At 46.5% G+C, this 27985-nt stretch overlaps 3 protein-coding genes across 11 annotated transcripts in view; 1 reads left to right on the forward strand and 2 right to left on the reverse strand.

The window, feature by feature from the left end:
• Nucleotides 1–27985, reverse strand: part of ADGRE3 (adhesion G protein-coupled receptor E3) — a 130438-nt gene that overhangs the window by 63873 nt on the left and 38580 nt on the right. The gene's annotated exons all lie outside the window — the stretch shown is intronic.
• Nucleotides 668–26942, forward strand: ZNF333 (zinc finger protein 333). 9 transcript variants are annotated; one of them, XM_082380563.1, is made up of 13 exons: nucleotides 890–995; nucleotides 1176–1306; nucleotides 3584–3627; nucleotides 4598–4721; nucleotides 5140–5238; nucleotides 8593–8675; nucleotides 11745–11861; nucleotides 13074–13161; nucleotides 19887–19975; nucleotides 20579–20705; nucleotides 21122–21217; nucleotides 23198–23274; nucleotides 23776–26942. In XM_082380563.1, the coding sequence occupies exons 3-13, from the start codon at nucleotides 3625–3627 to the stop codon at nucleotides 24871–24873; spliced, it is 2001 nt and encodes a 666-aa protein (XP_082236689.1). In that variant the 5' UTR covers nucleotides 890–995; nucleotides 1176–1306; nucleotides 3584–3624; the 3' UTR covers nucleotides 24874–26942. The 9 variants fall into 9 exon arrangements, with proteins under 9 accessions (XP_082236686.1, XP_082236688.1, XP_082236687.1 ...); XM_082380567.1 differs by having other exon boundaries at nucleotides 5143–5238; XM_082380564.1 differs by having other exon boundaries at nucleotides 908–995; nucleotides 1130–1306.
• LOC309623581 (uncharacterized protein) overlaps nucleotides 13840–27985 on the reverse strand; it is a gene marked incomplete at its 5' end in the record, with an annotated part of 53439 nt that continues 39293 nt past the window's right edge. Inside the window, one exon of the mRNA XM_082380587.1 lies at nucleotides 13840–16929. The remainder of the gene's footprint in view (nucleotides 16930–27985) is intronic.

Consider the following 27985-nt stretch of genomic DNA (forward strand, 5'->3'; position numbering starts at 1 on the left):
CCTTATCAGTTAAAAAAATTCTGCTAATACATCAATATGACAATGTGTTGAGTTAGTTTTATTGGAATGGATCAACCTCATCTCTCTCTCCACATCTTCCCTCCAATCCTCCACTTGTAGCACCCTTGCAGGAAAGGGCTTTGTAACCTTAGCATGTAGCAATCAACCGATGCTCTGTAGGTTACTTATTGAGAGAAATAATACACGCAGTGCTTGAAATATAAACGATATCAGGGAACTGGTCACAGTGGTTGTTTCTGGGGAGGAAAACTTAGGGATGGAGGGAGATCCCCCATTGAACTTTTCCTATATGTATGTATTATCTGTACGACATAACAAATACATAATTTTAAAAAGAACAGTCAGATCTATCTATTGTCTTGAATAGATTTTCACATCTTATTTTTAGTGAGAAAGGCAAATTGTAGAAGTAGAATATATAATCTTATTTTTAGAAGAAATCAGAAATTCTGAACAAAAAAATCTTACTTACGGGTATGTTTTTGCAGGGCATTGGGTTAAGGCAAAGGAGAAAGGCAGGGCGGGGCAGGGTCGGGGGGAAGGAAGGGGGAGAGGAAAGTAGAACATCGAGCGTGCCAACGAGCCAGCGAGGCCCCGCCTCTATCCCGCCCACCAATCCCAGGCCCTGCCCCAATCCCCGCCCATCGGGCTTCAGCTCCGTGCTTAGCCCCGACCAGTCGGCATACAACCCGCCCCAACCCCACTCTTTAGGTCCGGTCAGACCCCACCCCAGAGCTTAACCTCGCCCGCAGCCCTGGGGAAGGAAACTAGAATTTTTCCTCCAAGGTTGGATGAAGGAGTCAACCTTTCCGCCACTGCCCGGAGGTCCTCTGGCCCTGAGGGCCGGGGCCCCGACCACTTCCGCTCCCGGCGGGCCTGACACCGGAAGCAGAAGTGCGCAGCGGCGGCGGATGGTGGCGGCTGTACTGGGCGCACGGCGCGCTGCGGTGGGAGTGTCTCCGGCCGGTCTGCAGGTGCGGCCAGGCCCTTCGGGAGGGCGGGGAGGGCTCGGCGGGCGCGGGGAGGGGCCGGAGGGCCTAGGACGACCGCCCGGGCCGAGGTGCTTCCTCCCCGCGGTAACCCCCGAGCCGGGATGGGGCCCGCACAGCTCGGCTCTGCAGCCGGGCTCCCCCTGTCCGGTCTGTCGCCCTCAGGTACCCCTTGTTCGGGCCAACAGGACTGTCATCCGCCTATTGAAGGGGAAGTCACGAAGTACAGCCCAGGTCCCGCAGCGAAGAAGTGGTGACATCAGCCGGCCCCAACACTCACCCGTCTTCCCCGATTTGTAGGCCTACCGTATCTCCCATATGCAGGATACCTGTTTATTAATAAATCACGTTTTATTTCATATTACGTTTCAGGTTATCTAGCTCTGCAAATGGAAATTTAGGTCTGAGTCTACATGTGCAAACTGGTTTGAGTGACTTGGCATGTGAATTTAAAAAATGAAATGTACCCTCTATCAAGGGATGAATTAGTTGGTGACTGACAATTTGCACTTGCTTAACTTAGGACCTGTTAACTTAGCTTTTTCTTTTCCTTTCCTTTCCCCTCCCTCCCTCCCTCCCTTCTAACTTTTACTTTGTATCAGTTTTCTTAACTGTAAGGGGAGCGTGTCCTAATAAAAGCTATTTCTCACTTATGTCACAAGTCTTATTAACATCAAAGAAAAGTAAGACTATTCAGTTCTTTTCAAGTTGGTTCCAGCCTGTAAATTGCCAAAAGGCTTCAAAAGATGGGACTCCAGGAAAAAGAACATAAGCTTTGTTAGTACTGGGAATTGAAATTGAGTTGGCAGTAAATGGGATGTCTTTTTTAAATCATAGGATTAAGACTCACTTCTAATGAGAAATGGGGAAAAAATGAATTCTGGAGGAAAATTAAGCATCAGATATCAATTTGATGAGTGTGGTGTTTGTTTTTAGAGAGAATTCATGTCCCGCCTTGTCTTTTTAGAAAGAATTAACGTTTCTTAAAGACAGCTGAAATCTAGTGTTGTGATTTTTGTTATATGAACAGGCATTTAAAGTCATTTTTATTTTTGACTTGTGTTGTCTAATGTGTTTGTGTGTGTGTGTGTGTGTGTGAGTGTGCATGCGGGCACATGCCTTCTTAGTCTAACTATATTGAATTATTTTTGAGGAGTGTTGATTGTTTGGCACATTTTCATTGGGGGTGCCCTCAATGAACCGGGCCCTGTACAGGGGAAACAATATGACTGAAATAGATTTAGTGCTTGCCCCTGTGGAGGTTTTATTCTAGCTGGGAAGACAGATTTTAAATTAATCATGACAAGGGTGATGTAGAAACACAGAACAGGGGAACTTGAGGAGGAGATCAGCAAAAATATCTTAAATGGGACAAATGTTTGAACTTAAAAGATGAGTTGTATGTAGCTAGACATGGGTCAGGCTGTGGAGGCGGAGGGGGGAGGAGATTTGAAAGAATGGTGGATGCGTAATCCCTCAGGCAGTACAAAGCCTGGTGTATTCCAGGAGCTGAGAAAAGATAGGGAAAGCTAAAACACAGAAGACAAAGTACGGAATGGATGAGCCAGGAGGAGAGGAGGGCAGGGCCCTGAAGGCCATGGTAAACTATGGACCTTGTTCTAAGGCCAATGGGAAGCCACTGAATCAGAGTTTTAAGTAGGGAGTAATATGATTTTGTTTGTGATTTAAACAAAACACCAACTCCTGGGTTGAGCATGGTGTTTAGGATGGACAAGAATGAATGCAAAGTCCACACATATAGCAGCTTGGGTTAGTTCAGGACTCAGATGATTGTGGAGTTGGAAAAGTTGGGGCTTGGTGGTGATCGTGGAATTGAAAAAGTTGGAATGTTTGAGATGCATAAGAGGTAGAACTGAGAGAATTTGGTGATCGATGTATTCTCTCTACCACATTATATAGAGTAGGGCTTGGCAAACTGTGGCCTGTGGGCAAATCTGCCCCAGTGCTGTTTTCTATTAATAAGGTTTTATTGGAACATGTGTTTATGTGTTCCCTGTGGCTGTTTCTGTGCTATAACCACAGTTAAATAGTTGCCATACATGTGGGCCACAAATTTTAAGATATTTACTGTCTGGCCTTTTACAGAAAGTTTGCCAACCCCTAGTACATAAAGTACTTAGTACTTATCAAGTGCTGTTCTGGTGGCAGGATTTGGAGTCCTGAAAAAAGTGGACACAGGTCTATACTTCGAGAATTTACATCATGGTTGGAGAGAGGCAAACTTACCTATACAAATACATATTAAAAAAATCGCAAGTTGATAAGGGCAGTGGAGGAAAAGTAGAGGATGTTAGAGGTGTTTTGAGGAAGGATAAGAGGAGAAATGATCCTTTTATTAGGTGACTGGAGCCAGTAGAAACGGTCAGGGCCTGTGGTGTGAAAGGTGGCTCGGGGCCCAATATATTCCTTATTGAGATAATTTCCGGGTAAGCATGTTTCGCTTGGCCGCCCTGCTGGTGGTCCACAGAAATGGAATTACCTGGGCCAAAGCCGTGCTTGGTGTTCTGCTTCCACTCTCATTTCTTCTTTTACCTCCGTCTCTCTTATTGCAGGAAGGACACCTACTGAAACTTTAAACCCTGGCGCTGGTGTCATGGTGAGGGGGAAGGGGGGGTTAGGATGGTTGCGGGGCCGGGGGGGGGAATAATTATGTACTCTGGGCCCTGTCTCCTCTCTGCCTGCCTCCCAACTGAGGAAGAAAGAGGAGGGAAGTGTGGAACATCTTTAGCCCCGTCCCCAGGACCTGGCAACCTCTTTCAGTACATGACCTCCGGAGGGAACTGGTTTGGGTGGAGGGTTCCCAAAGCGACCCTGGGGTTCTGTGCCTAATTCCAGAGTGTGACTGCAGTGTGGGGCTCATTTAGAGCCGGCAGCAGCAGAGCTCCAGGGCCATCCCTGCCATCGCTCGTGAGAGCTACCAAAAACACATGGCTCTATACAGTAAAATTAAAATTAATTAAAATCCAACAAAATTAAACCTCAACTACTCAGTCACCCAAAGCACATTTCTCAAGTGCTCAGTAGCCGCACGTGCCAGTGGCTGCCTTTTAGGAAAGTGCAGACATAGAACATTCCCATCGTCACAGTGAGCTTTACCAGTCAGTGCTGTTCTAGAGAATTCTGAGATTAAAAGACCATCAAGCTTCTCAGATGCAATGGAAGTCTTATTTTAACAGGCATAAAAAATGACTAAATGCTTATCTATGTCTTGGGCGGCGTCCTAGGGACTTGATGAAAATTAAAAGATCAAACCCAAACTTTTGATGTCTTAAAGAGTTTAGGAAAAGCTCTGTAAAGCTGAGAAGAACAGGCTCTGCCATCACTGGTTAGTGGAGTGACAGCCAAAGCTTATACTTTTGGATCTGTCCAAATGTTGAAAGAAAGTCGATATTTTCTGCTGGGTGTACCATATGAGCTCTGTCCCAGCAACTCCTCAATTCTGCCCTTGTAGCACAAAAACTGCCGTAGAGATAAACAAACGGGTCTACCTTCCCCAGGGATAACCCCTCGTCCTGCAGAATGGTGAGGGTGGTCCTTGCTGAGCCGGAATCTGTGTACTGTCTTAGGAATCAGTCACCTTGGAGGATGTGGCAGTGGGGCTCATCCAGGAGTGGGCATTGCTGGATGACGCTCGGAGGAACCTGTGCAGATACGTGCTGCTGGACAACTGCAGGACCCTGGCCCCCCGGGGTAAGGCTGGTGCTACTCCGGTCCTTCCTGTATGCAAATGCTTTTTAAGCGCCTGCCACGTGACCACAGTGATGTAGTGTGGGTTTCCAGTTCATGGGCTTCTACAGGATAACAGCTCCATGCATTGCTTTTACTTAATTCTCTCCATAGTCACTCGTGTGGGTCTCACTGACCTTGACCTTGGACTTCGGGACTTAGAGAACCTCAGTTCCATGAGGCAGAGAGGGGAGCATTTGTGGCTTGGGCCCTTGTGAAAGAACGTCACTGAGTTCATTAAAAACTGGATGTGATCACTTAGGTACCCCGTGTACTGGCTCGGGGTCAGGAGCTGAGGTCCAGATGGAGGGCGGGCAGGCTGGGGAAGCATGCATTTTCCTCTGCAAACCCTTTCCTCAGCACGTACGTTTTTCTCCACCAGCAGGGACTCCACCCTGCAAAGCCTGTCTGGTCTCCCAGGTGGGGCCAAGAGAAGAGCTGAGGACAGCAGAACGAGGCATTCTCTGTGCCACGGGTGTGGGTGAGTACCAGGGGGCATAGCATATTGTGACCCAACCAGACCGGGGTTGGAGGGTGGGTGCTGCTGGGAAGTGTCAGTCTGAGAGCATTTTTAAGGTTCTTTATTCTGAGGGGAAATAAGGTGGTTTGGGGTGAGTTCCTTTAGCTCTTCTTTTTTCACTTTTTAGCTCTCTTACTTTTTGTTGGTTTCAGAAAAAGATCTGTTCCAATTTCTCTTTTTTTTAAAAAAAATTTAAGATACGTACTATAAAATTCACCCTTTTAAAGTGTACAATTCAGAGGTTTTTAGTATATTCATAGAGTTGTGCAACCATCACCACTATCTAGTTCCAGAACACTTCTATCACCTCAAAAAGAAACCCTGTACTTATTAGCAGTCCCCCCCATCCCCCTTCCTGCAGCCCCCAGCAACCACTAATTCACTTTCTGTCTCTGTGGATTTGCCTGTTCTGGACATCTCATATAAATGGAATCATACATCTGTATCTGTCTTCTTTCACTCAGCATCATGTTTTTGAGGTTCTTCCATGTAGTAGCATGAAATGCTTCATTCCTTTTTAAGGCTGAGTGATATTCCACTGTGTGGATGCACCACATTCTGTTCATCCATTCATCAGATGATGGCCATTGGCTTGTTTCCACTTTTTGGTGATTGGGAGTAGTGCTACTCTGAACATTCATGTATAAGAATTTATGTGGAGCAAACATCATTCTCAGTGGTGAAAAACTGAAAGCATTTCCTCTAAGATCAGGAACGAGACAAGGATGTCCACTCTCGCCACTGTTATTCAACATAGTTTTGGAAGGCCTAGCCACGGCAATCAGAGAAGAAAAAGAAATAAAAGGAATACAAATTGGAAAAGAAAAAGTAAAACTGTCACTGTTTGCAGATGACATGATACTATACATAGAGAATCCTAAAGATGCCACCAGAAAACTACTAGAGCTAACCAATGAATTTGGTAAAGTTGCAGGATGCAAAATTAATGCACAGAAATCTCTTGCATTCCTATACACGAATGATGAAAAATCTGAAAGAGAAACTAAGGAAACACTCCCATTTACCATTGCAACAAAAAGAATAAAATACCTAGGAATAAACCTACCTAAGGAGACAAAAGAGCTGTATGCAGAAAACTATAAGACACTGATGAAATAAATTAAAGATGATACCAACAGATGGACAGATATACCATGTTCTTGGAATGGAAGAATCAATATTGTGAAAATGACTATACTACCCAAAGCAATCTACAGATTCAATGCAATCCCTATCAAATTACCAATGGCATTTTTTATGGAACTAAAACAAAAAATCTTAAAATTTGTATGGAGACACAAAAGACCCCGAATAGCCAAAGCAGTCATGAGGGAAAAAAACGGAGCTGGACGAATCAGACTCCCTGACTTCAGACTATACTACAAAGCTACAGTAATCAAGACAATATGGTACTGGTACAAAAACAGAAACATAGATCAATGGAACAAGATAGATAGCCCAGAGATAAACCCACGCACCTATGGTCAACTAATCTATGACAAAGGAGGCAAGGGTATACAATGGAGAAAAGACAGTCTCTTCAATAAGTGGTGCTGGGAAAACTGGACAGCTACATGTAAAAGAATGAAATCAGAACACTCCTTAACACCATACACAAAAATAAACTCAAAATGGATTCGAGACCTAAATGTAAGACCGGACACTATAAAACTCTTAGAGGAAAACATAGGAAGAACACTCTTGGACATAAATCACAGGAAGATCTTTTTTGATCCACCTCCTAGAGTAATGGAAATAAAAACAAAAATAAACAAATGGGACCTAGTAAAACCTCAAAGCTTTTGCACAGCTAAGGAAACCATAAACAAGACGAAAAGACAACCCTCAGAATGGGAGAAAATATTTGCAAACGAATCAATGGACAAAGGATTAATCTCCAAAATATATAAACAGCTCATGCAGGTCAATATTAAAGAAACAAACAACCCAATCCAAAAATGGGCAGAAGACCTAAATAGACATTTCTCCAAAGAAGACATACAGATGGCCAAGAAGCACAAGAAAAGCTGCTCAACATCACTAATTATTAGAGAAATGCAAATCAAGATTACAATGAGGTATCACCTCACACCAGTTAGAATGGGCATCATCAGAAAATCTACAAACAACAAATGCTGGAGAGGGTGTGGAGAAAAGGGAACCCTCTTGCACTGTTGGTGGGAATATAATTTGATACAGCCACTATGGAGAACAGTATGGAGGTTCCTTAAAAAACTAAAAATAGAATTACCACATGATCCAGCAATCCCACTACTGGGCATATACCCAGAGAAAATCATAGTTCAAAAAGACACATGCACCCCAATATTCATTGCAGCACTATTTACAATGGCCAGGTCATGGAAGCAACCTAAATGGCCATCGACAGACGAATGGATAAAGAAGATGTGGTACATATATACAATGGAATATTACTCAGCCATAAAAAGGAACGAAATTGAGTCATTTGCTGAGACGTGGATGGATCTAGAGACTGTCATACAGAGTGAAGTAAGTCAGAAAGAGAAAAACAAATATCGTATATTAACGCATGTATGTGGAACCTAGAAAAATGGTACAGATGAACGGGTTTGCAGGGCAGAAGTTGAGACACAGATGTAGAGAACAAACATATGGACACCAAGGGTTCTCCCCAGGACCACCCACGCTGCCGGGAGGTGGGGATGGTGGTGTGCTGAATTGGGCAATTGGGATTGACATGTATACACTGATGTGTATAAAATTGATGACTAATAAGAACCTGCTGTATAAAAAAATAAATAAAATAAAATTCAAAAATTCAAAAAAAAAAGAATTTATGTGGATATGTTTTCATTTCTCTTGGGTATATACTTAGGTATGGAATTGCTGGGTCATTTTTAAAGCTTTTTGAAGAACTGCCAAACTGCTTTCTAGAATAGTCACATTATTTTACCTTCCCACCAGCGGTGCATGAGGGTTCCAATTTCTCCATGTCATACAATTATTGTCCAATTCCTCTTTAAACCAAACATTTCTTTGTGTGTTCCTTGTCTAATTGCTTCTTACTTGTTTGCCTGATAGCACTGTCTGATAACGTCACTTTCAATGTCCACGGATTCCTTTGCTGGGAAAAAGTCTCTCACTTCCACCTCATTCCCATCACTGCCCAATTCCTACTCTTTAGAGCCTCACTTTCTCACTGATACCTTCTTCCATTTCAGTACTGACCCAAGTTTAGGGTCAATATTAAAAAAAAAACATGTTGTGTGTGTCAGTATCATGCCACTACTTCTTTCTGAAAGAAGGTAATTTTTATTTTCCAATTCATTTTAGACTGGGAATCTCAACTTAAACCCAAAGAGTCTACTCCTCTGCAGGATATTTTGGAGGAAAATTCATCCCATGATTTGCAAATGGTAAGACTCACGGGTGATGATTCTTTACTCCCTGTCATAGAAGAAGTTGAGGAATACGTGAGTTGGACACGCACACCAGGGCCAGGCAGATATTTGAGCCAGGGCGTCTCCTCAAGGGCATGAAGTGTCCGGAGGGGGCATCCATGACCCACGAATTTGGGCAAATCCCACCTATCACTTAAGATTCTTTCTTCATAGAAAGTTCCCCTGAGTAAACATTTCCATCAGTGAGAGTCAGACATCGATTGTATGCAGTGTGATTTACTCTTCAACAGCGATCAGAAACACGCTGTGTGTTAGAGATGCCCCATGTAAGTTCAGGACGTGAGAAAGCCTAGTGGTGGAGCCTGCAACATCCTGGAAGAACTCGACCTGTCTGAACAAGGCGCACCGTTGAAAATGCTGAAAACGTGCCCCTGACGAGGAGCGTCCCTGGGTGACCTTTTTGTCATCGTCCACCGCTTGTCAGGAGCAAACTCCCCCTGGAGGGAAGCCCCCTGATGATTTAACGTGGTGAGAAAGGCTCCTGGAGGAATTATAACTTGGATCTGAACAAGAGGACCTGCAGGAGAGAGGGCCACTCTGATTGTAAAGAACGTGGGAAAGTTGTCAGGGCTCCCACACCCCTGGGGAGACAAGTTGAGACCCCACACGGGAAGGAAGCCCTTGTCAAAGAGTGGATAGGCATTCAGAACCAGCTTGCACAGCATGGTGCGTGAGAAAATGCAGAGTCCTGCCATCCCGCCTTTGACCCTGAATTCCTGCCTTCCTAAACTACCAAGCCTCCAAGTTTGAGTTCCCATTCTTGGGGTTTTGAAGCTTAGGGTTAGGGCTAAGATTTGGATAGAGGGACATACAGAGCCCAGCTTCACCCCCAGGCTGGGCCTCTTTGTCCCAGAGCCAATGAGGTCTCTAGCTTCCCTCAATATGTGCCTCTCCACCTCTATCACGGATGGTGTCAGGCTCAGAGTGTCAGAGACACTGGCGCAGTGCATGGGGTGGTGAGGCCGGGGTAGCAGAGACCCCTTTTCCATTCCTGTGCCCTGAGCACGTGGAGCCTCAACCCTGCACAGCCTCGTGTGGAGTGGGCTGCCAGGCAGCTGAAACTCTCGCCCTGCGTGGCTGGCATCAGACCCCAGGGCGGCCGAGCCCTCTCCTTAGTGCCCAGATCCTCCTTGTCCTTGGTTTACACTCTTGTTTCAGAAGAGAACGTCCTCCAGTAGCTGCTTGGGAAAGGGCGCTGGCTTTTTGAGACCTTAAGATCTGCAGATGTCTTACTGGAGCTGCTGGATCCCAGGGGCCTCATCTGATGTCGTTGTTGCAGCAACCCCATTATAGAGTGTTCTGTGCGCCACTATAGAGCTCTCAATTGATGCCTGCTGAGTGAAGGCGTGAACAGATGGGTGCTGGTAGAGACGGCTCCAGGCCCCTACCGGCACCATGCCTCAATCAGCAGATGGACTGTGTGAGGGAGGGAGTACGGGCCATGAGGGACGGGTGTCCTCTGTGGTTTCTGTGGGCTCTTTCCTCTCAGTATGGGGTTCCAGCACTTTCCACAGAACTTCACTGCCAGCTCAGTAGTGAGTACTGAGTGTGGGAGAGGAGGGGCTTCTGCTGCATCTGGAAACACAGGCAGTCACAGAATGTTCTGAGTGGGCATAAGTGGTCCACTTCCTTCTATATAGAGGAATCCCACTACAGTTCCCTCTGTGTAGAGGAATCAAGCAGTTCATCCCTGAATATACCCCTAAGTGGTCCAGCATATGTGAGGCTGGGAGTCAAATCCAGGCCTGTCTCTAGAGACTGCCGTCTTAGCCACCAGGGTCTTCTGCTTGAGGATCGCACATCCTGATACTTGGTCGATGTGGCTGAACCTTTGGTTATCCCTTCTAGGCCATGTGGGTGTCACTGTCACCCCTTGTCTCAATCACTGGGGCCCCTTATGGCAGCTCTGAGGTCACGTGTGAATAAGTGCTGGTGGCCAGGGACAGACCAAGGCCCTGTAGCCGCAAAGAATGGGCATCTCCAGGCTCAGCCTTCCTACTGTCCCAGGGCCACCCACGCCACCTCTCCTGCACAACACCCAGCTCCTCAAGGCTGTGGTTTCACCGCTTTTGTTTTCTGCTGGATCCACAGTGCCTGTACTAGCAGCGCTCAATAAGTATGTGTTGAGCAAATAGGCGGAACTCCTCAAAACCTTCAAGAAGAGTGATCTGTGTCAGAATTATTCTGATTAAAACATTTGTCTCAAAATGGTACCCCCGGGATTTCAATTTACGGAGGTGACTGAGTGATGACATGGAGAGGCCAGTGACAGCGACTTACATTTCTTGAGAGGAGGGGGCTGGCCACGCCACACAGGGCCACACGAGGAAGCACCAGCATCAGTCAGGAGGCTGACAGGAGTGAGGGGAGACTCTAGGCCAGAGCCTTTATTGGTTTTCTATAGGAAAGGCAAGGCAGGGCAGGGTAAACAGCTTAGGATTGGTGAGTTTGAGTAATAATTCTGGGGGATCTTGAGGCACAGGGGCTGTCCCCAGTTGTCTGGTATCTGGCCTTGGTGATTTAGGGCAGGGGGAATGTTGGCTTGGTGTGTGAGAACTAGATAAAGGAGGTGGTTCGGAGTACGAGCTGTGGCTCACAGGGGAGATGTAAACAACTGTGGCCATTAGTTTGGCCCTGTGATTGATGGATGCCAGATAGACAAATATGGAATCTAAGAAAACATAGAATGAAGTTCATATTCAGAGCCAAGGGCTCCCAGCCTTTCTATAGAAACCTTTCTAATAAAATATCTTGGAGCGCCTCCAAGGGCTTGTGGCCTAACCTCCAGACAGGGCCTCTCCAGAACCAGAAAGGGGTCAGGTCTGTCTCCAAGTCTCTGGCGTGATCAGTCCTCGTTGGTGGCAGGGGCCCACAGTGCAATAGGGGGAGTCACCAGGTCTGAAACTACCAGGTCCACGTTCCCCAAATTCTGATGGCACTAGCCCCAAACTTAGGGTCTCTGAGGGTGAGAACGGCCTCCATACCGCCTCTGTCCTGCTCAGCACCCTCCGTGCCTTTTCCCAGGGGCTGGGGCTGGACCTGAGGATGCAGATCAAGCCCATGATGGGAGAGAGGGGGACACCTCTGACTCCAGGGGACCGGTCAGCTCTCCAGGAGTCACCTTGGTCTTCTGAAGACACAGTAAGCCTGGGAGGTGGTTTGCTGGGAGGGCCCCAGCCCCAGCCAGGAAAGCCTGGGGTTCAGGAGTTTTGTTAGGTGGGGAGGCAGGAGGGAGGGATGAATCTAGGGCCAACTGCCAACTGTTGGGGGAATTGGGAACATGCTGGAGGCCCAGGCTTACCTCCTGGTAGGAACTACTGGACACGCCGTGGCGTTTCTGCATTGAATGTAAACATCCCTAGTGTGATGTCAGGCCCAGAGCAGTCCTAGGGGAGGGGCTAGCAACTAGCGTCCAGGCCCTGCCTCTCTGGGTCCAGCCTTTCTTCATCCAGTCCTTCCACCCTCATTCCCACCGTGTCCATGGCCAGGAAACCTACAGGAATGAGTGGGTCCAAGGGCTGTGTGAAGGGTGTCCAGGCCGGTAACCAAGCTCTTGGCTCAGGGCCTTGTGTTTTGGTACTGAGGTGGAGAGAGTTACAGAGAAGGACACTTTCAGGTGTGCTGTGAGCCCCGCGCTGAGAAGGGGCCTCCTCTCACCTGTCCCTGCCCATCACCTGCCCTGAGGGACCTGCCACATTTACTTCCCATCCACCACCAAGTCCTACGAACTTTTCCTCCAAAATATAAACCTACCTCTGACTGCTCCTTCTGTCCCTGGTGCTACCACCCTGCCCAGAGCCACCGTTAGTTCTCCTGGACCCCCGGGAACTGCTCCTGACAGGCGCCTGCTGCCACTGGGCATCACCCTGGACACGGAGGCCGGAGGCATCCCTTAGAAATGCAAGTCAGTTCAAATACCCTTCCCAAGGGAGTGGCTGGCGGTATAGGAGAGTTCAGGTCCTTTCTCCCACAGCAGGGCTTCCCCTCCGGGAGAGTTTGCTAACGTCCCCTCATTTGCAGGGGCCCACCTCTGCATCCTCCCTCTACCCCTCAATCTGCTGGCCAGCCACTGCCCCTCTTTGCTCCAGCATCTCCCCCACTACCGGAGGCTGCTCAGAGAAGGCCTCCCCTACCCAGGCCCCCTCTCTCCATCCCATCTTGGAGTTGAAATTCCACGACAGTGGTTAGCTTTATACTGAAGAACTGTAAACCTGGACAAGGGAACAGGGCCTGTCCCTGTATGTTCAGTGTGTTCCCCAAAGCAGGGCCAGTCATGCCAATTCCGTCTGGGTGAGCAGGTGTGAGTGGACCCCACCGACTGTGTGACTAATATGTTCCTGTCACTCTGTCCAGGGGCTGAAGGTGGCTGTGCAGATTCAGAGGGTGGCCACGCCGGAGCCTGCGCCGCGCCTCCTCAACCTGTTGGGGGCTGGGGGTTCTGGTGAGTGAGAGCTGGGTGGAATTGACGGCCAGAGGGCCCCGCTCTGCTGCGTTGTGTCTGGGAACTTGCATCCGCCTTCTTTTCCTCTGACTGCAGTCGTTGCCATAGGGAGAGAATATATGAAGCTATCTCTTATTATTTACATATGCAAGGGGAAAGGCACTTTCTAGGGATTGTGGGCTGGGATTCTTTTTTTGTTTTTTTTGGTCTCAGATCTTTCTATTATGGAAGAGCAGTCCCCACTCAACTATGGCAAAGGCCAGACCTCTTTTGGGGCATGGTTAAAATCTCCACTGCGCAAGCATGTCGATGCTGAAGGTTACAGTTGAATTTACTATAAGTGGCACATGTTTGAACTGAGCTTTTAAAAAATGAGGTTAAAAGCCACATCTCCTGAGAAGTGGGGGAAAAAATTAATTCTGGAGGACAAATAACATCGTAGCTTGAACTGCAAGGCATTTGTTTCCTTCCATCTTGCCTTATTGTAAGAATAATAAATTTTGTTTATTAATCATATCATCCAGTCTTGCATTTGGAATCTGTATTATGGCACTGACAGGAAGTAATTCTTAGATTTGGGTTATATGTTGTTCTATATATTTTTGGTATGCCTTCTGGGCCAGGCTCTGCCATAATGTACTTGTTTTTTATGTTTTTTTAAAAAAAATTTTATTAGAGTATAGTTAATTTACAATGTTGTTTTACTTTCTGCTGTACAGAAAAGTGAATCAGTTACATATATCCATATATCCACTCTTTTTTAGATTCTTTTCCCTTATAGGTCATTACAGAGTATTGAATAGAGTTCCCTGTGCTATACAGTAGGTCCTTATTAGTTATCTATTTTATATATAGTAGTGTGTATATGTCAATCCCAGTCTCCCAATTTATCCCTTCCCCCCCTTTCCCTCCTGGTAAAGATAAGATTGTTTTCTACATCTGTGACTCTATTTCTGTTTTGTCAATAACTTCATTTGTACCATTTTTTTTAGATTCTACATACAAGTGATATCATATGATATTTGTCCTTCTCTGTCTGACTTACTTCACTTAGTATGACAATCTCTAGGTCTGTTCATGTTGCTGCAAATGGCATTATTTCGTTCTTTTTTTATGGCCGAGTAATATTCCATTGTATATATATACCACATCTTCTTTATCCATTCCTCTGTCGATGGATATTTAGGTTGGTTCCATGTCCTGGCTGTTGTAAATAGTGCTGCAGTGAACAATGGGGTGCATGTATCTTTTCGAATTATAGTTTTCTCCGGGTATATGCCCAGGAGCAGGATTGCAGGATCATATGGTAGCTCTATTTTTAGTTTTTTAAGGAACCTCCATACTGTTCTCCATAGTGGCTGTACCAGTTTACATTCCCACCAGCAGTGTAGGAGGGTTCCCTTTTCTCCACACCCTCTCCAGCGTTAATCGTTTGTAGACTTTTTCATGATGGCCGTTCTGACCTGTGTGAAGTGATACCTCATTGTAGTTTAGATTTACATTTCTCTAATAATTAGTGATGTTGAGCATCTTTTCATGTGCTTTTTGGCCATCTGTGCCATAAAGTACTCTTGAAGTACTTGGTGTGCTCTGTGCTTCTGAAGTACTCCAGAAGGTACTCTTGAAGTACTCACCACTGTCATCCTGTGGTGAGATGGGCACTGGAAAACAATTGCAGACCAAACCCTGAGGCCCTCCCCCGTGGAGTTCACAGTCTGGCTCGGTGGTCAGATTTTTAAATGGAGACCGGAATGCAATGGAAGCATATAACAAGAGGGCTTTATGTTGGGGGGCAGAGAGGAGCTCTGGGAAGTTTAAGTTTAGACCAAGTGTCTCAACTGCAGCACTCCTGACACAGGGGCGGGATCTGTGTGGTGGGGGCCGGCCTGCGTGCTGTGGGATGTTTAGCAGCATCCCTGGCCTCCACTCACTAGCTGACAGTACCACCTCCCCCTGTATTCGTTTGCTAGGGCTCCCATAACAAAGTACCACAGGCTGGGTGGCTTAAACAACAGAGCTTCGCTTTTTCTCACAGTTTTGGAGGACAGAGGTCCAAGATCAAGATGCGGGCAGGGATGATTTCTCCTGAGGGCCGTGATCTGTTCCAGGCATCTTCTCTTTGGCTTGTTGATGTCCGTCTTCTTCCTGCATTTTCCCCCTGTATGTGTCCATGTCCAAATTTCCACCAATTACATTGGATTAGGACCCATCCTACTGACCTCACTTTAATTTAATGACCTCTGAAAAGACCCTATGTCCAAATACAAGTTATATTCTGAGATTCTAGGGGTTAGGACTTCAACATATGAATTTTTGGAGGGACACAATTCAGCCCATAACACCCTAGTCATGACGACCAAAGACGTCTTCAGGTGCTATAGGTTGTCCCCCTCTAATGCATATGTTAACGCCGTAACCTCCCATGTGGCTGTATTGGAGACAGGGCCTTTAAGGAGGTTGTTAGGGTTAAATGAGGTCTTAAGGGTGGAGCCCTGATCCCATAGAACTGGTGTCCTTACAAGAACAGGAAGAGGAAAAGCAGAGTTCTCCACCATGTGAGGACACAGTGAGAAGGCAGATGTCTGCCAGCCAGGAACAGCATTCTCACCAGAGCTGGACCATGCTGACACCCTGATCTCAGACTTCCAGCCTCCAGAACTGTGAGAAAGTAAATTTCTGTTGTTTAAGCCACCCAGTCTGTGGTATTTTGTTACAGCTGCCCGAGCTAAGATACTAGACACTGCCACCTGACCCCTGGGGACAAGTGCTGGCTTAAGACCATAATAATTACTGTATCGTTTAGATGTTGGGCTGTTTGGAGGTTTGGGGAGAAGAGTTCAGGCCCAGGAATGGCATATCTAAAATCCACTGGGGATTGGGGAAGAAGAGCCTGGTCTTTCAGCACCTGGGAGGAGGATGGGCCTCGGGAGGATACGAGTGGTGGGTGGAGGCAGTTAGGAAAAGGATGGTGGTGGCCTAGACTTGGGGGTGAGTGTGGAGTAGGTGTGTCAGGGGTCTCTAAGACCACTCCCAGGTTTGACGATTTGCTAGGAGGACTCAGGACTTAGCTTACAGTTGTACTCATGGCTATGATTTATTCCAGTGAAGGGATGCAAAGCAAAATCAGCAAAGGGAAAAGGCTCATGGGGTGAAGTCTGGAGGAATTCAGGCACAAGCTTCTGGAGTCCTCTCCCAAGGGGGTCGCAAGGGACACGCTTAATTCCTCCAGCAACAAGCTGTGACAACACGTGTGCAGTGTTATCTACAGGGAAGTTCATTAGAGACTCAGAGCCCAGGGTTTTCCCTGGGGGCTGGTCATGTAGGCACCCTCTGCCCAGCACATACCTAAATTCCGGGCTTCCAGAAGGAAAACAGGCATTCAGCATAAACCACACTGTTTGTACAAACAGTTTAAGCAGAGAGTGAGCCCCTCTTATCAGTTAGGGTGGTGGGAACCCTCTCGAAATCCAAGTTCCCAGAGGCCAGCTAAGGGTCAACCTTGCTGGCAGGCCTTGCTGAGGAGAGCAGTCAGGCCTGCTGTGTTAACTCTTGTCTGCACAGCAGGGAAGCTAGGAACCATGTAAGATGTACACAGGAGGTCGAGTTGAGATAGTTTGGTGAGTCATGTGTGCATGCGTTTACCAGACATTCCAGGGCATTTTTATGTGCCAAGCACGGTTGGGGGGTGAGGGTGTAGCAAAAGGAAAAGGACCCCAGGCTTGTTCTTCCGAAGCTGCCAGTCAGTTGGGGGAGACGGAAGATAATCACCTAAGGAAGCAAAAAAAAAAAAAAAAAAAAAGTAGCTGGTTATAGATAGATAAGGGCTGTGGAGAAAGGAGAGGGTCTTTTTAGAGAAAAGAAGGGTATTGGGGAGGAGAGACTCTCCGAAGGAGTGACATTTAAGTGGGTCCAAATGAGAAGGTATGATATAGGCGTTCCCCATAGCGGGGACAGGATGGGAGGAAGGGGAATGGGGTGGGTGGAGGTGGGGAGGTAGGTGTACAAATGTCATCACTGATTTTTTTTTTTTTGACTGATTGTTGGGGTCAGAGGGGGTGGGATTGCTCATCTGAGATCAGGGACATTGGAAGAAGGACAGGCTTTGAGAAGAAGGTGATGAGTGAATTTTTTTTTTTTTTGGGTGGAGTGGATGAAACAACAGAAATTTCTGTCTCACAGTTCTGAGGTCAGAAGTCTGAAATCAAGGTGTTGGCAAGGCCATGCTTCCTGTGAAACCTGTAGGGAAATAATCTTTCTTGCCTCTTCCTAGCTTCTGGCGGTTGCTGTAAGCCTCGGTATTCCTTGGCTTGTGGATGCATCACTCCCATCTCTGCCTGCGTTGCCACATGGCTTTCTCCCCTGATTCGGTATCTCTTCTCCTCTTATAAGGACACCATTTGTATTGGATTAAGGGCCCTCTACTCCACCATAACTTTATCTTAACATCTGCAAAAACCCTATTTCCAAGTAAGGTCATATTCTGAGGTACTGGGGGTTAGGACTTGTTATTTTTTGGGGGGACACAGTTCAACTCATAACAGTCTGCTCTCTGGACCCCCCCAAATTCATATCCTTCTTACATGCAAAATACAGTCACATGATCCTGACATCCCCAAAGTTTTTACCCATTCCAGCATCAACTCTGTCTAAAATCTCATCTAGATATTGGCTCAAAATGTCCCAAATTTTATCATCTAAATAATCTAAATCAGGTATGGTGAGACTGGGGGTGTGATCCATCCTGGGGGCATAATTTCTCTCCATCTGTAAATTGGTAAAACCAGAGAACAGGTTCTCTGCTTCCAAAATACAATGGTGGGGCAGGCATTGGATAGACATTCCCGTTTCCAAAGGGAGAGGAAACAAGGGTCCCAGGTCCCACGTAAGTTTGAAACCCAGCAGGGCAAGTTCAAAGCCTGAGAATGATCCTCTGTGGCTTGAATCTCTGTCCTCCGCCTGCTGGGGCAGCAGCCCCCCCTCTAGCTTATTTTGGATGTTTCATTCATATTCCCCCAGGTAGGTGAGTGGAGATATCGGAGCCAAGGGTTGGGTATATGGGTCTGGAGTGCAGATGTGAGAGTCAGCCTGGAGATTTGGGCCTTGTCAGGTAGTTGGAAATTGACGCCCAGAGCCGGGGACGGTGCCTTCCAAGGCGGAGACTACAAGGTGAGAGGAGGAAGGTGTGCGCCATGGGGACGCCAGTAAGTGATGGAGGAGGAGCCTATACAGGAAACCGGGAGGGAGGCTGGGGGGGTGGGCACTGAAGCCCAGGGGGGTGGGTTTTAAGATGGAGGGATTGGATGGCTGAACATTTCAACTAGATCCCCACTCTGGATGGAGGTCACGGGTGATCCTAGTGAGGTGCTGGTCCTTGGAATGGTGATGTTGGGAAGTGAGTAGGAGGTGAGAAAATGGATACAGAGATTGCCCACGATGGGGAACAGAGAGATAGAACAGTAGCTAGAGGGAAGGGTGGAGTATTACAGCTTGAATTGTGACCCCCCCCCCATAAAAAGCTATACTGAAGTCCTAACCCTCAGTACCTGTGAATGTGACCTTATTTGGAAATAGGGTCTTTGTAGATGCCATCAAGTTAAGATGAGGTCATGATGGTGGGCCCTAATCTAATATGAATGGTGCCCTCGTAAGAAGGGGAAAATGCCATGTGAAGACAGGGACACACGGGGGAGGACAGCCATATGATGACAGAGGCAGAGATTGGAGAGACACGCAGTTACAAGCCCAGGATTGACCTTCACCACCAGAAGCCAAGAAGAGGCAAGGAAGGACTCTACCCAGAGTCTCAGAGAGAGTGTGACCCTGCCCACACCTTGATTTTGGGCTTCTGGCCTCCAGAACTCTGAGAGAATACATTTCTGTTGCTTTAAGCCACCCAGTTGTGGTATTTTGTTACAGCAGCCCCGGGAAACTAATAACATGGAGTCAGGGATCGGACGTGATTCAGGTTTAATTACCAAGGGGAAAGGTCCCATCGAGAGGGGAGGTGAGGGTGCAGGGAGACAAGGGTTGGCTGGGGAATCACTTGCTCCTCTGTAACAGGCCAGAGTGAGGAGGCCTGGTGCGGATGAGGGATGTTATCGATTTGAAGGCAGGAAAGGAAGGACGCTTCCTCCTCAGGCACACTCACAGGGAGGTGGCGGTTTCTCTGTCCCCTGCTTGTGGTAAGTCCTGGGGTGCTACCGGCCCTGCAGAGTCGGGGCAGAGGAAGGGGCCCAGCAGCTAGGGCAGAACAGCTGACCCAGGGCTGAATCAAGGGGGAGAAAGGGGTGCCCCAGAAACTTCAGAGTCTGTTGGTGAATTGAGACTGTGGCTCCAGAGATTTGGAACAGAGGAAACGTGTGTGTGCGTGCGTGCGTGCATGTGTGTCTGTGTGTATGTATATTTCTGTGTGTGTGTATGCTTGTCAGTGTGGATATGCACATACTGTGTATGCGTGGTGTGTCTGTGTGTATATAAACATTTGTGTGAGTGTATGCATGCGTGTGCACTGGTGTGTGTGAGTGTACATGTGTGCCCAAGCAGCTGGGAGTGTGTGCAAGCATATGTGCATGCATCTCTCTGTGTGCATTACATGTGTGTGTCCCTGGGAGTGTGTGCACATGTGTGTGCACATGCGGTCATTCACAGGGTGGGCAGCCCTTGGCCCTGCAAGTGGGGTCACTGGGCCAGGCCCAGACCCTCACAGCTCCCCTCTTCTCCTGCAGCAGTGCCTGCTCAGGACCCCGCCTGGCTCCGGGAGGAGAGCACAGAGGAAGAAGCCGTGGCTCCTGGGACACTGAACATTTGTCTGCAGGTAAGTAACAAATACTTGTTCTTCTTCTTGCTTTGCCTCCTTGTCCCCTTACCCTGTCTGGGAGTTTCTTGACCCCAGAGGACTGGTCTCCAGGCTTCCAGGCACTGGGCCTCTAGCAGTGGGTGGGCAGTGACCCCACTCCCTCATTCAGGCCTTGCCCCGGTTATCAAGGGCCATGTTCAGCTGAATGTCAGGAGGGAAAGCAGGGCGAGGACGTGAGCTGTCCTTGTCTTATAGTCATCATGGTCTCCCAAGAGCAAACAGCTGTCATTTACCAAACATTTTTCTCTTGCCTGTAACGCGATCAGGTCTGCTGGACCCTGGGGCTAGAGGGGAAGGGCTTCCCAGCTAGTTGTTAATAACTAACTCCTGTCATGAAGTTGAGGTCCTTTGCTGCCCCCCCTTGGGATGCTGTCATTTAGGGAGGGAAGAGTAGATGGAGAAGAGGTCTAGTTCTGAGGCCTGAGCTGAGAGACCTCAGAACTGTGTCTGAACATCCTCTACATGGAGGTGTCCCTTCCCCAGGCCTGCAAGCCCCCCACTGTCCTCTTGAGTATTGGTCGGGGTGGCCCCTGGCTGAGCAGGGACGGGTGTGCATTTTAGGAACCAGTCACCTTTGCGGATGTGGCCGTGCTGTTCACACCGGAAGAATGGCTGTTTCTAGACTCTGCTCAGAGAAGCCTGTACAGAGACGTGATGCTGGAGAACTATAGGAACCTGGCCTCTGTGGGTAAGGCCAGCCTCGCCGCTTCATCCACACGCTTGCGCAGCTACTGTGGTTTCCCAGAACTGTGCTGGTTTCGGAAATCGAGAGGTGAAGAGACAGGCAGGTCCTGCCTTCATGGTGCTTATAGTCTAGTGGTTTCCTCTTGGAAATGAAGATCTGTCCATTGTTTCTCGTCTTCTCAAGTGTGTCCCTGAGCCAGGCGCCGGGTTTTGGGGACTGGAGAGTCCCACTGTCCTTCGGGACCCAGTGAGAGAGCTTGTACTTTGGTTCCTTAGTGAAAGAGCTCGGCCGTGCCATCAGAATATAGGTGCGCCCATTTTGCTATTCCCATCTCCAGTGACCCTAAAGACTTCGGAATATCGGCTCCTGTTGCATGGCAGGCACAGTTGCTCATACCCTGCATCTTTTCCCACGAGCAGGAGATCCACTCTGCAAAGCCAGTACGTTTTCCCATTTGGAGCAAAGAGAAGAGCTGTGCGTCACTGAGAGAGGGATCTTCCCAGGAACCCACTTAGGTGAGCACCAGGCAGATTAGGGGTGCTTAGTGCCCTTGATGGGGAAGGATGTTGGGTTGAGCTCCCTCAGTAAATTCCACTTTCTTTCCTCTTTCCCTTCCCTTTTTATCTCTAATGCTTTACTCTGGCTTCATAGAAAGATTTATCCTACCTCCTTTTCACATTTAGCACTTCCATGTGTATATTTCATCCAGTTCCTCCCCACTGTATGTTCTTACTAATACTTTCTCTCAACATCAGTCCCAATCTTCATAGAATCCCTTCTTAGTAAATTATCTACTGTTTCCATTCCTTTTTTTTCCCCTTAAATTCCATATATATGTGTTAGCATACGGTATTTGTTTTTCTCTTTTTTTTTTTTTTAATTAATTAATTTATTTTTGGCTGTGTTGGGTCTTCGCTTCTGTGTGAGGGCTTTCTCTAGTTGTGGCAAGTGGGGGCCACTCTTCATCGCGGTGCGCAGGCCTCTCACTATCGCGGCCTCTCTTGTTGCGGAGCACAGGCTCCAGACGTGCAGGCTCAGTAATTGTGGCTCACGGGCCCAGTTGCTCCGCGGCATGTGGGATCTTCCCAGACCAGGGCTCGAACCCGTGTGCCCTGCATTGGCAGGCAGATTCTCAACCACTGCGCCACCAGGGAAGCCCTGTTTTTCTCTTTCTGACTTACTTCACTCTGTATGACAGACTCTAGGTCCATCCACCTCACTACAAATATATCAGTTTCGTTTCTTTTTATGGCTGAGTAATATTCCATTGTATATATGTGCCACATCTTCTTTATCCATTCATCCGATGATGGACACTTAGGTTGCTTCCATGTCCTGGCTATTGTAAATAGAGCTGCAATGAACATTTTGGTACATGACTCTTTTTTTTTTTCTAAATGGAATCACGATATGTGGTCTTTTGTGACTGGCTTTTCTTTCTTTTTTTTTTTAATTTTTATTTATTTATTTATTTATTTATGGCTGTGTGGGGTCTTCGTTTCTGTGCGAGGGCTTTCTCCAGTTGCGGCAAATGGGGGCCACTCTTCATTGCAGTGCGCGGGCCTCTATCGCGGCCTCTCTTGTTGCGGAGCACAGGCTCCAGACGCGCAGGCTCAGTAATTGTGGCTCACGGGCCTAGTCGCTCCGTGGCATGTGGGATCTTCCCAGACCAGGGCTCGAACCCGTGTCCCCTGCATTGGCAGGCAGACTCTCAACCACTGCGCCACCAGGGAAGCCCGGTACATGACTCTTTTTGAATTATGGTTGTCTCAGGGTATATGGCCAGTAGTGGGATTGCTGGGTCGTATGGTAATTCTATTTTTAGTTTTTTAAGGAACCTCCATACTGTTCTCCATAGTGGCTGTATCAATTTACATTCTCACCAACAGTGCAAGAGTGTTCCCTTTCCTCCACACCCTCTCCAGCATTTATTGTTTCTAGATTTTTTGATGATGGCCATTCTGATCAGTGTAAGATGATATCTCATCTAGTTTTGATTTGCATTTCTCTAATGATTAATGATGTTGAGCATTCTTTCATGTGTTTGTTGGCAATCTGTATATCTTCTTTGGAGAAATGTCTATTTAGGTCTTCTGCCCATTTTTGGATTGGGTTGTTTGTTTTTTTGTTATTGAGCTGCATGAGCTGCTTGTAAATTTTGGGGATTAATCCTTTGTCAGTTGCTTCATTTGCAAATATTTTCTCCCATTCTGAGGGTTGTCTTTTGGTCTTGTTTATGGTTTCCTTTGCTGTGCAAAAGCTTTTAAGTTTCATTAGGTCCATTCCTTGTTCCTATGATTACGTGACTCCTCACATAGCCAAACACCTTAAAATTTTCCTTTACTCTCTGATACGTTCCTCTTATTCATAGTTTCTTCCCATATTTAGGATCAGTATTAAAAAAAAATCTGCACATGCCTAGCTTTTTTTGTCATCTTGATCCCACAGTTTCCTTCTCTGTGTGCTTAATACTTCCTCCCCTTCATTCATTCCAGAACCTCAACTTCAACCCCAAGACTCAATTCCTAACCAAGATATTTTTGCAGAGATTCCATCCATTGGCACGAAAAGGGTAAGGCATAAAGGGATTATTCTTGTTCCTCTACAGTAGGAAATGTCTGGGGTTGCTGTAGGTTAGAAACACAAGAAACCCAGAGAGAGATTCAAGACAAGTGGTACTCACCTAGGAGAAAGCAGTTTCTTGGGAGAGAGTCTGTGAATGTCATGAATTGGGGAAAAACTCTAAATGTAGATCAAGAAGTGGCTTTACAGAGTTCCCAAAGCTAACCATTTTCGTAAATCTGACACAGATGTAGAGCATTTAAAACTTAATTTAGCCTTACACAATTCAGAAAAAGTCTACATCTAAGAAGCCCCATGAAAGTAATGAAAATGATACTCTTTGTGGCAGAGTATCTGCTTGAAGGAACTCAGGGTAGAAATGGTATAGATACACTAAAATGGTAAAAGCTTCAGCTATAGGAATGTCTCTTTCCTATACTCAGTTCACTTCGGGGAGAATATCTGTGAATGCAATAAAGCCTCTGGTCTTTCCATTTTCCTCAATTGACAGGAGCAACCTCAGACTGGAGAAAAACTCTATAAATGCAATGTACTAGGGAAGCCTTTTAAAAGCATCAAACCACTTTTTCAGTACCAGAGAATTCCTGCAGGAGGGAACCCATGTGAATGCCGAGAGAGTGGAAAATCCTTCTTCCAGACCGCTCACCTAATCATGCCTGAGAAAATCCACAGCGGGGATAAAACCTATGCGTGTAACAAATGTGAAAAATCGTTCAGATACAGCTCCGATCTCATCAGGCACGAGAAGACTCACACTGCGGAGAAGTGCTTCGAGTGTCAGGAGTGCAGGCAGGCCTTCAAGTATTCCTCGAATCTGCGGCGGCACATGAGAACTCACACTGGAGAGAAACCCTTCGAGTGCAGTCAGTGTGGGAAAACCTTCACGAGGAACTTTAACCTGATCTTGCATCAGAGAAACCACACAGGCGAGAAGCCCTACGAATGTAAGGACTGTGGGAAAGCTTTCAACCAGCCGTCCTCTCTGAGGAGCCACGTGAGAACTCACACTGGAGAGAAGCCTTTTGAATGTGGCCAGTGCGGGAAAGCCTTCAGGGAACACTCATCACTGAAGACACACCTGCGGACCCACACCAGAGAGAAACCGTACGAATGTAACCAGTGTGGGAAGCCCTTCCGGACGAGCACTCACCTGAATGTACATAAGAGGATCCACACAGGGGAGAAGCTTTATGAGTGCGCCACCTGCGGACAGGTCTTGAGTCGTCTCTCAACCCTTAAGAGTCACATGCGGACCCACACGGGAGAGAAGCCCTACGCGTGTCAGGAGTGTGGGCGAGCCTTCAGTGAGCCCTCATCCCTCAGGAAACACTCGAGGACCCACACCGGCAAGAAGCCCTATGCGTGTCAGGAGTGTGGGCGAGCCTTTGGCCAGTCTTCACACCTTATCGTACATGTGAGAACCCACACTGCAGGGAGACCGTACGAATGTAATCAGTGTGAGAAAGCCTTCAGGCACAGCTCTTCACTTACCGTGCATAAAAGGACTCACGCCGGGAGAGAAAACGTCAGGACTGGCGGCCTGCCTTTATCAGTGTCTCTTGCGTATGGTGGGCCCCATGCTGATTAACTTCCAATTTGTAAAAACATAAACATCCAAGGCTGTGATCATCTCTCATAGTACTCGTTAAGTGACATCCCATGTTTCAATGTATAATATTTTCATTTTGGTTTAATTCTTCATATTGTCTTAGCTTCTTTTACCACTTATTCTTTGACACACGAGTTAAATGGAATTAGGTTTTCAAATAAAAGTACATGGGTATATTTTTATAGAGGTATAATTGTAGTGAAATGCATAAATCTTAAGTGTACAGTTGGATGAGTTTGACAGATGTATACTTGTATGTAATCAATACTCCAGGCAGGATATAGACTGTTTCTGTCGTTCTGAAAATTTCCTGCAGATATATGGGTGTTTCTTTTTAGTTGCCTTTTTGTTGTTGGTTTCTAATGTAATTACACTCTTAGCAGGGTGTGTGGTCTTTATGTTGTTGAATGTTAAGTATTTGTGGAGATTTGCTTTTAGGTCTAGTGTGGCATGTCCTGTTAATTGCCTACCAAAATTGCCCCTTCTTGCTTACAAAAGCACTTAGGTTTTTTTTGTTCAGATTGGGACTGTGCACTATATATATATATTTTTGTGGCTTAAAACAACAGAATTTTATTCTCTCACAGTTCCGGAGGGCAGAAGTTGAAATCAAGGTGTCTGCAGGGCCACACTCCCTCTAAATGCTCTAGGGGAGGATCCTTCCTTGCCTCTTCCAACTTTTGATGGCTCCAGGTGTTCCTTGGCTTGTGGCAGCATCACTCCCATCTCTGCCTCCGTTTTCAAATGGCCTTCTCCTCTGTGTTTCTGTGTCTTCTCCTCTTCTGTCTCTTATAAGGACACTTGTCATTGGATTTAGGGTCCACCCAGATATCCAGCATGGTCTCATCTTGAGATCTTTAATTACATCTGCAAAGACCCTTTTCCAAATCAGATCACATCCATAGTTTCCAGGTGGACATATCTTTTGTGGGGGCATCATTCAAACCACAGCACCATCAGGGAATGTGCACTATTAAAACACCTCCATCTTCCTGTCCTTCTTGCTGCCAGGCAAGGCCACATCCTCCAGTCCTGGCCAGTATGAGACATCGCTGGGTGTGAGTCCTGGGAAAGATGTTGCAAAGGAGTGGTTTCATTTAGCCAGATCCCTCTCCTTCTTGCCTTCTGTACAAGCAGACACCGTGTCCAGGGCTACAGGAGCCATCCTGTGACCATGAGGGCAAAAGCCACAGGCTAAATAGAGTGTGACCAGAAGTCACAACCATCCTGGTTCCCCAGTTGGTGTCCTTGTATGGCTGTACCAGCCCTGGATTGTTTATTTCTGGTCATTCTGTTACACGAATAAGATGTACTTCTTACTGGTACGTGACATTGTCTTTTTTGGGGAGAGTCTGGGGGAAGGCAGGGATGGGTTTATTATGGCTGAATGCAGTCTCTAACTGATGCACTTAGTATATGGTCAATTTTTATAAATGCTTGGTGGGTAGTTGAAATCAATGTATTTTTCATATATCCACTAGATGGAGCATATTATGTGTGTTTAAAAGTCTTTTACACATTTTAAAATATTGGTCTCTGTCTTAGCTCAGGCTACTATAACAAAAATACTGTTGACTGAGTAACTTATAAACATCAGAAATTTATTTCTCACAGTTCTGGAGGCTGGAAGTCGAAGATCAAGGCTGGTAGATTTGACGTCTGGTGAGGGCCCACTTCCTGGTTCATAGATGGCCATATTCTCGCTGTGTCCTCATGTGACAGAAGGGGAGCAAGAGAGCTCTCTGGGGTCTGTTTTATAAGGGCACTGATCCCATTCATGAAGGCTCCATCCACATGACCTAGTTACCTCCCAAGGGCCCCACCTCTTAATACCATCCTCTTGGGGCTGAGGCTTAAGCATGTGAATTTTGGGGAGCACAAACATTCAGTCCTTAGCAGTTTCTGATCTATCATGTACTGAGAAAGCTACATTAAACTCTCCCACCATAAGTATGGATTACTGAATAAGTCTTGTAATTCTGTCAATTTTAAGTTTCATATATTTTGAAGAAATGGAATTAAATGAAAAGATTTTTGACATTTTATAAGTTTCCAGATAATTGTTCCTTTTATTCTTATAGTGACCATCTTTCTCCCTAGCAATGAATATTCAACCATTCATCATCATACTAGCAAATAATTATTTAGTGCTTACTATTACTAGATAGTAGCTACTACCCTAAACTTTGCATCTTTTAGGTTATTTAGTCCTCACAGTGAGACTTTCAGGAAGGTACTGGTTATTATCCCCAATTCACAGATGAGGAAACTGAGGCCTGGAAAGTTGAGGTGAGTTTACAGAGGTATGCAAGGTGGTAAGTGACGGAGTCTGGCTCTCTCTACAGAGCTTCACCCCAGGGGGCCATTCTCCATTTTAACCTGTACTCACATGATTCTATTTTTGTGTTTTAAAGTTCTTTAATTGAGGCATAACTTAGGTAAAATTTCATAAGTTTTAGTGTATACCTTAATGAATTTTATATATGTCTATACCACCCACATCAAATGTAAAATACTTTATCTCCCCGTAAGTTTCCCTTGGGCCCTACCCCAGTCAATAAGCCCCATCATCAGAGGTAACCAGTATTCTGACTTCTGTCACCATAAATCTGTTTTTCCTGTTCAGAGAAATAGCACCACACAGTATGTCCTCTTGTGTCTGGTGTTTTCACTTAATATAGTGCCCATAAAATTTATCTTTGTCACATTATCAGCAGTTTATTCTTTTTTTTTCAATTTTATTTTTTTACATCTTTATTGGAGTATAATTGCTTTACAATGTTGTATTAGATTCTACTGTATAACAAAGTGAATCAGCTGTATGTATACATTTATCCCCATATCCCCTCTCGCTTGCGTCTCCCGCCCACCCTCCCTATCCCACCCCTCTAGGTGGTCACAAAGCACCGAGCTGATCTCCCTGTGCTATGCAGCTGTTTCCCACTAGCTATCTATTTAACATTTGGTAGTGTATATATGTCAATGCTACTCTCGCACTTCGTCCCAGCTTATGCTTCCCCTTCCCTGTGTCCACAAGTCCATTCTCTACATCTGTGTCTTTATTCCTGTCCTGCTCCTAGGTTCATCAGAA

This window comes from Balaenoptera borealis, assembly GCF_965194805.1.
Source record: "Balaenoptera borealis genome assembly, chromosome: 2".
Lineage (NCBI taxonomy): Eukaryota > Metazoa > Chordata > Mammalia > Artiodactyla > Balaenopteridae > Balaenoptera > Balaenoptera borealis.

What these genes read in the sequence shown, in the direction of transcription:
- ZNF333 (XM_082380560.1), top strand. Translation starts at nt 813, where the DNA reads ATGAAGGAGTCAACCTTTCCGCCACTGCCCGGAGGTCCTCTGGCCCTG. An exon ending in TCTCTGTGCCACGGGTGTGG is followed by an intron (nt 5,239 to 8,592) that starts GTGAGTACCAGG and finishes AATTCATTTTAG; the next exon opens with ACTGGGAATCTCAACTTAAA. An exon ending in CATCCCATGATTTGCAAATG is followed by an intron (nt 8,676 to 11,744) that starts GTAAGACTCACG and finishes GCCTTTTCCCAG; the next exon opens with GGGCTGGGGCTGGACCTGAG.